The following is a 7,689-nucleotide window of genomic DNA, read 5'->3' on the forward strand; positions in this document are numbered from 1 at the left end:
ATCAGAAAGTGGGGGGTTGTTTGGGTGTGGCACTTTTCACTTTCATTTAAATTTTGACCATGATTTTTCCCTAATGAAGTGGCCTGTGATTAGGTACACCTGAAAATGGCGGAGTACCTAATAGAGTGTCCGAGTGACGTCACAGATTAACCAGCCAATCAGAAAGTGGGGATGAGGGCGGGTGTGGCACTTTTTACTTTCAGTTAAACTTTTTCCCTAATTACCTGTAATTAGATACACCTGTGTACATGTGACGTCACAGATCAACCAGCCAATCAGAAAGTGGGGGGTTGTTTGGGTGTGGCACTTTTCACTTTCATTTAAATTTTGACCATGATTTTTCCCTAATGAAGTGGCCTGTGATTAGGTACACCTGAAAATGGCGGTGTACCTAATAGAGTGTCCGAGTGACGTCACAGATTAACCAGCCAATCAGAAAGTGGGGGTGAGGGCGGGTGTGGCACTTTTTACTTTCAGTTAAACTTTTTCCCTAATTACCTGTAATTAGATACACCTGTGTCCGAGTGACGTCACAGATCAACCAGCCAATCAGAAAGTGGGGGTGAGGGCGGGTGTGGCACTTTTCACTTTCATTTACGTTTTGACCATGATTTTTCCCTAATGAAGTGGCCTGTGATTAGGTACACCTGAAAATGGCGGTGTACCTAATAGTGTCCGAGTGACGTCACAGATCAAACAGCCAATCAGAAAGTGGGGGTGAGGCATTTTTGAACGTTGAACGATCCGTTTGAACGAATGTTTTGAGTGAACTGATTCTAAAGATTCAGTTCACTTAAAAGAAATGGAATGCACATCACTACATCAGAACACACGAACACTTCCGGTTTTATCGGCTCGAAGGAAAAGATCGTTTATTGTAAGATCAGGCATCACTGAACTTTTGCAAGTGTCAAGTCACTTTTGTAATCGCTCCCGATTTAAAATATATATATATATTGGTAACATTTAGTTGGACGCAATGTAATAAGTGTGATTATATAAATAGGCCATGACCATATGACCATGTATATTAAGGCTCTTTGTGTGTGTGTGTGTGTGTGTGTGTGTGTGTGTGGGGGGGGGGTAATGTATTATCATTTTTTAGTAAAAAAAAACAAAAAAAACAAATACAATGTATAATAAGGCATGAACCTGGAGAGAGAGGATTTCTATTTAGAAAAGAATTATCCTGTAATATGTCAATTTTTTAGTTAAAAAAAAAACACACGCTTTTTTTAAGAGAGAGAAAATCACAATGTATAGTAAGGCTTTTAATAAAAATAAAAAAAAAAGACCATGGCAACCAAAAATTTTTTGGGATACACAGTCAGATTTTATTGGACCGAACGATCACCAGGGCTACAAATATGAAGTGGACAGTGGAAAGGTGAACACAAGGGGGGAGACATCACCTCTAAATCATAGTGCAGGGAGAGGGGCCTGATTTGCCGACACCTTTCGATAGAGTAACGTTGGAAGAAGTTGGTCTTAGTGCTTTAGATACATTTAGGAACAATTGTTTTTTTTTTTTCCTTTTAAAAATCAAAACAAAAGGGGCGGGGTCGCCAACTTGCTGAGCTCATCAAGTCTGGAATGTCACTTTAGAGTGCAGTTGAGGTGGGCATCAATACAGAAGGGGACATTTTTTTGAAGGGGTGGACTACTCATACACAAGAACTATACCAAGATTCATGTGAAACCACAACAGCTACACGTCATCTTTACCAGAGAGAAGAATTCTAATGTTGAAGTGGCGCAGGACAAATTCCAGTCCATTTCTGTCACGTGGTAGCAGAACAATAACACTGAATGAACACAACAGCGCCCCCTTGCTGCACTTGCCTTAGCGCCTGCTTTACTCATCACTACGAGATATACGATACAATAATTCACATTTTGCATATATCCGGGCATTATGCCATATTGACTTTTTTTTCTTTCTTTCAACGATGTCAAGTCAATCTCCAACACCTAGTTAGGAGGCGAGCGTATAAGAGAAGCGCTAAGAATAAATGGGAGCGGAGAGACAAAGAGGAACTGTGAAATTCAGTAAAAGGATGGATGGGGGGGGCGGCTGCGACGTTCCACTTCAGCAGCGCGTCTCGTAGATGCCCGAGCGGCCGATGTAGCGCACCCATTTGATCACGTCGTGGTCACTGTAGTTGAGCTTGGACTCAAACACCTTCAAGTAGCGCACTTTGAGGCCAGACGGAGCAAAGGGCACCTGAGGAGGAAACATCGAGTCAGGGTGGGCTCAGAGTTCAGGGGATTTAGACTCCAGAAATGACATTACCTCAAAGTTCATGGAGATGGGGGGTCGGGCCCATTTCTTCTTGTCGTTGGTGGGCAACAGCTCGATCTCGGCGCTGATCTGAGACTCCTTCATTCCTGCCATGCGTTTGATCCTACACGGGGAAACGGCAACGTGTCAGTCGGAACTGGGCTAAAATCTGTACGAGTCTGTGTGTGTGTGGGGGGGGGACTCACTTCCAGACAATGGCATTCTCACTGGCCTTGTACTTGGCTTTTCCCTTCATGCAAATCACCTGCACGCCGCTGGTGTTGAGGGGCGTCGGGATGCGGACCTGAATGGAAAGTAGCCCGAATGATTTTAAACTATTAATAAAAAAAAAAATAATAATCTCATTGTTGTGGATAAAGAATTACAGTACATCTACGCGTGTTGCTGCACCGTTTTCATTACAACAGCCTCATTGATGCTTAAAACGAGACTGGCAAGAAACAAGTAGAAACTTCTTTTTTTTTTTTTTTATATATCTCAATGTACTCATTTGATCAGAGTCTCAAGTTCTCACCTCGATCTTCTGGGCCAAAAGCGATGGCTTGAAATTGGACTTGATGACCACTTTCACCTCCAGCTTGGTGCGACCAACCTCGCGGACCAGAGGGATGACGCGGAACGGCAGGATGATATCCTTAGTGGTGCGATACCTGCGAGTGGTAGAGGAGAAGTTCATGTAATTTTGTTTCTCATCGAAGTCTCGTTGACATGTGCAAGTGACTTGGAAAACGTTCTTCATATTCAGAACACCCATTTTTTCCCCAACTGACCTCATGAGTTCGTACTCTCCGTCAGGGGGGATGAAACTGATGCTACGCTCCGAGTCAAACTTGCTGAGGCGCACGCACTGGTGGAAGGTGCAGTCGTCGATGGCGATGGACTGCTTCCCGCTGGCGGAGAAAACGGTGTTAGTGTACACACGGGGGGTCGCCGTAGCGCTTTCCTGCGGCGCTACACGAAACGAGCATGACAACTGTCTACCATGAGGTCACGCACGCACACACACTGCTGGCTCTGAGACAAAAACGATGGTAAGAGGTTAATGGTGTTCAACCACAGACCCGGTTAAAAAGTCAAGCGAGGCGGGGCTCAAAAACAAACGTATAAACGGGGAGGAAACAAAGACCAGGCAGCAGAGGTGTTGGGAGGATGTGTACGGACGGAGGGGCCATCAACGCATGAGGTGCATGTATGAGAAGTGTAGTCATGTCCAGAAGTATTTGGAGATGGATTTCATTCATAGATTTGAAATAGGGCTGTGTAAGTACATGTGTACTTCTGTTTTTTTGCTTTTTTTAAATAAATCATACCAACTATAAATCAAATCCAGCTGTCTCAAGTACCTGAAAATAACATCCAGCCTTTGAATAAAGGAATGAAAATGAAAACTTATATCCAATATTGTCTACAACAAAAATCATAAAAAAAGCCCTGTTGGTCCAAATATGTCAGGAACCAACTAGATTGTGTCGTGTGTGTGTGTGTGTGTCTTTGGAATGTGTGTTAGTGAGGATTCATGTCAGTACAGTACCTTCCTCCCCCTAAATCACTGAGGTACAGCACATAGAAAAAGAAAGACAGGGACAGAAAGAAGAGATGCACCCCCCACCACAAAAAAAAAGAAAGGGAGGGGGAAAAAAAAAAAATCCAAATAAATAGAACATTTTGTCTTGTTAGAAAGTGATCAAGACAACACATGGACATACAAAGTGTTGCTGTTTTTTTTGGTTAGGTTGGTGAAAATAAAATCGGGCCGCTCACCTCTTCCCAGCATCGTCGGACGCTCCGCCTTTGCCCTGCTTGTCGATGACGATCTTGTCGTTCATGCCGAATTTGCACTCGGGCATTCCGCTCAGGTAGCTCTTCATCACCACTCGGCCGGACACGTGGGCGCTCAGGACCTGACCTGAATTCAAGACGGTTCAGAACACGTCGACGACTCAGCACGCGCAACGGTTCTGACGAACGCAACCTTGTGGCGACATCAGCAAGTTGACGCTCTCCAATACATCCAGGAAGAGTTCGTTGCGGCGATATTTGATGCCCTCGCGACGCCAGCCGATCTGCCCAGTCACCTGGCTGGTGATTTGAGACTGCTCCTCTTTTGTCTGGGGACAATGGCATAAAGCTGGTCACAAACTGACAAAGGGCAAGACAAAATATATTCGGTTTTTTTTGTTTTTTACCTGGTGCTGAAGCAGGAAGTAGGAATCCGGACCAGATGTGAAATGAACAATAGCACAAAAAGGTGTTAAAATCATGTCATACCATTGAGCCCCATCCAAAGTCAGTTATCGGCGCTGCGGACGAATGCGGTAACATTTTAAAAGTTCACAGAGGGCACTGACCTGTCCCTTAATACCCTGCTGAGTGATGAAGGTCTTCAGAGCTCCAGTTTCGGAGTTCTGGGGGTAACCAAAGTCCAGAATCTCTGCGTGAACAAACACAAAATGCAACTACTGGTAAGGATTGTCAATAGTTAGGAGGGGGGGGGGGGCTCACTGCTCCCTTAAAGGGATTCATTACCGTCGAGCAGCTCATAGATGAGCACAAAGTTGTTCTTGATGTTCTCCTCGCTGATCTTGCCAAAGTAGGCGGTCATGACGTCGCACATCTTGTAGAGGAACTCAAAGACCATGGCGGCGTTGACGTTCTGCTTGGTGACGGCCGCCAGCCAGATGTTGGAGCGCTTCACGTGGAAGAAGCTGGTGCGAGCGATGTTGGTCACCGGCGAGCGCACCTGCTGTCGAGCGTGGATCACGTTCACGCGGAACGCGTCCACTGCGTTGCGCCTGCAATGTGAAGGAATACTTTGGTCACCAGTAAAAGGCAAAGAGCTAAACAACAAAAGTGATTTATGCGCACCATTAAAAAAGGTTGGGAAAATCTGTTGCGAGATTTTCATTGGATTGAACGGTAGACAGCAAATATCAAAGAAAAACTTGCTTTTGTGTCAAGTGTGGGCCCATACGCCGTGCGCAGACTCCATGCTACTGCACTTTTCTGTTTATAATTTACCTGGCACCTTTTTATCAGTCTGCGTCACAGCACGTGACTCATGCTTGAAAAATGTTGAAGGTGGCATGCGAGTTTAGGTTGTTGTGGGAGGGGAGGGGGATCACTTGGTTTATGTCCATGAGAGGGAAAAGGTGAAAAGGGAGAGTGGTCCATGCTTGTTAGGTATGAGTTCCGTTCCTCTTACCTATTCCTACATGGGCCCATATGGACAGATGGAGGAAAATTGTGATAGAGAGGAAAAGAGGATGAAGAGTGGCAAAAATGCACAAGACACATTTTTGTGTATGATGTACACAGACAGACACATGGTGTTGATCATGAGGTCATATGAGCGGCATTATTGGGTCTTTCAGTGAATTAGGAAAGTGCAAGGCGCCTGGCATTAACTTACCATGTTCCAAAAGAAGCAGGAGGAAGTCTAAACTAAGCCTCATTGCTTTTTTGCCAGTAAATTCAACGGCTGATCAAATTCTTACCCTATATCATCTCGGTAGACCCGAGAGATGAGGACCTCCCCCTTGTGGTTGTAGATGAACAATCCTCCGATCATGATGGCTGCTCCTCAGACCCAACAAGCCATGATGAAACCAAACTCTTCCTGAGGAGACACGCGAACAGGCGATAAAGAGAGGAAGGAAAGGGGTGAAAGAGAGAGGAGGGGGGGGGGTGAAAGCTAGCATTAGCCATCATTACAGAGAGACATTTGTCCCTGTCCCCCCTCCCTCCCTGCACACACTCACGTAGGAGCATAGAGATTCAGTTTCCAAAATGCTTGAATAATCAAAAAAAATAATAATGACTGAAAAATGTGACATTACAAAAATGTTAAACATACATGCAGATTACACAAATGCACAACCGCATGCCAGACTGGTTCAACATTTTATTTGTGCTAAACAATGATGACCAATTGCACCTCAGTGACAACTTGTTTACTTCCTCTAAGAGACTAACACCAGATTAGCAGTAAACAGTATGGGGCACGGTGACACCAACCAGATTGGGATTTCGAATAGACAAAGTGGTGTCCTGAATGAAGATTCTGGAAAAGCAAAGACGAAGGGCATGCTTGGAATTCCTGCAGGAGAGCTTTTTCAAATAAAACGCACCGATTCGACAAACAACACAACGTCACTACGCATTTGAAAATATTTTCCTGCAGGATTATTGCAACGCCTTGGTTGACGAAGATTGCGATGACCATGTCACGAGTCGACTTCGGTGGTCTCCATATCGGCCCAAGTCAAGATGTCTGCTTATTCGGCCCATTTCCTTACGTTTATGAATGTTTCATATCGGTTCTCGTTTCCGCGCTGACTACGGAATTACAGCTGAATTCGGAGTGTTTGGAAAAATAACTGCATCAGGTTAATACGAGGATGTAGGTCTGACCTTCATCTTTGATCAAAGTGATGGATGAGAATAGACCGAAAAATGAGTCTTAGCTAGCTAATTTAGCTTTGGACTGTAGTCAAGACAACCACATACCGTGTAGCCATTTCCGGTTGCAGGAAAATAAAATCGTGACAAGGTGACCGGTATTCCAATCCCCCCCAAATTATTTTTAAAAGTCAAATTAAGAGAGGGTGCATGTGTCGAAAACTGAACGAATGAATGATAAAAATCTGAACTAGCACAATACACTGCGCTCAATAGAAACGTACACCTTTAATTTGAAATGGAAAAACCTCCGCAGTTCCTTTACACCCTTGTTGCCCTTTGCTAGCTTGCCGCCAGCTAGCAGAGCGCCAGCTAACATTGCTAACATTAGCACGACCCGAGAATGATAAGTGTCTCACCGGGTAGCCACAAATCTATTGACAAAAGTCATTCATCTCCTTCGACCGTCAAACCTCGACTGCGGTAAATTTACCCTCGTTCTTTCACGGACGCCACCAGTCAGTCGCCCCGTTCGGCCTCCGCTTCTGGCTTGAAGTGGAAGGTTCCCGGTTGACACAGCCGCTGCCTGGTTGGGTTGTGGGTTCCTTCCTTTCTAGTGGAGAACACAAGTGTCAGCTGACCCACACCCGCCGGTTTTACGCTCAGCCGAGGCAGGAAAAGGCGCGGCTGCTGAAACGAGTAAAAAACCACCGCACCCAAGCCTGGCCGCGATAAGCCGCAAACCTCACCGGTTAACGTTTTGCAACCAAATTATTTCTTTTGATTAATAAGCGGTGTAATTCTTTTCCACATTGCGCAACCCAATCAAATCATTCTCAAAATCCAGCCATTTTCTCACATACCAAAGATTCCCACGTTCCACAGGCTTCCACGTTTCACCCCTCCCAATTTGCTTTATAAGTCCCCCCCCCCAAAAAAAGATATAGTATTTTAATAAGGATCCAAAGGTGGCGCTACACTGAGGCTAG

At 45.0% G+C, this 7,689-nt stretch overlaps 1 protein-coding gene across 1 annotated transcript; it reads right to left on the bottom strand.

Moving 5' to 3' along the window:
- Positions 1-1,310: 1,310 nt before the first annotated feature.
- On the bottom strand, positions 1,311-7,679 carry LOC147046002 (AP-2 complex subunit mu-A). Its single transcript, XM_085930949.1, has 13 exons — positions 7,564-7,679; positions 7,194-7,313; positions 5,797-5,918; positions 4,829-5,094; positions 4,651-4,733; positions 4,489-4,494; positions 4,275-4,410; positions 4,064-4,208; positions 3,073-3,192; positions 2,817-2,952; positions 2,488-2,585; positions 2,294-2,405; positions 1,311-2,224 (listed from the first exon to the last, which is right to left on the bottom strand). Exons 3-13 carry the CDS (start codon positions 5,868-5,870, stop codon positions 2,090-2,092), a joined length of 1,311 nt encoding a protein of 436 aa, XP_085787075.1. The 5' UTR covers positions 5,871-5,918; positions 7,194-7,313; positions 7,564-7,679; the 3' UTR covers positions 1,311-2,089.
- Between the last annotated feature and the right edge of the window lie 10 nt (positions 7,680-7,689).

This window comes from Syngnathus leptorhynchus, chromosome 14 (assembly GCF_054491065.1).
Source record: "Syngnathus leptorhynchus isolate UIUO chromosome 14, UIUO_Slep, whole genome shotgun sequence".
In the NCBI taxonomy this organism is placed as follows: Eukaryota; Metazoa; Chordata; class Actinopteri; order Syngnathiformes; family Syngnathidae; genus Syngnathus; species Syngnathus leptorhynchus.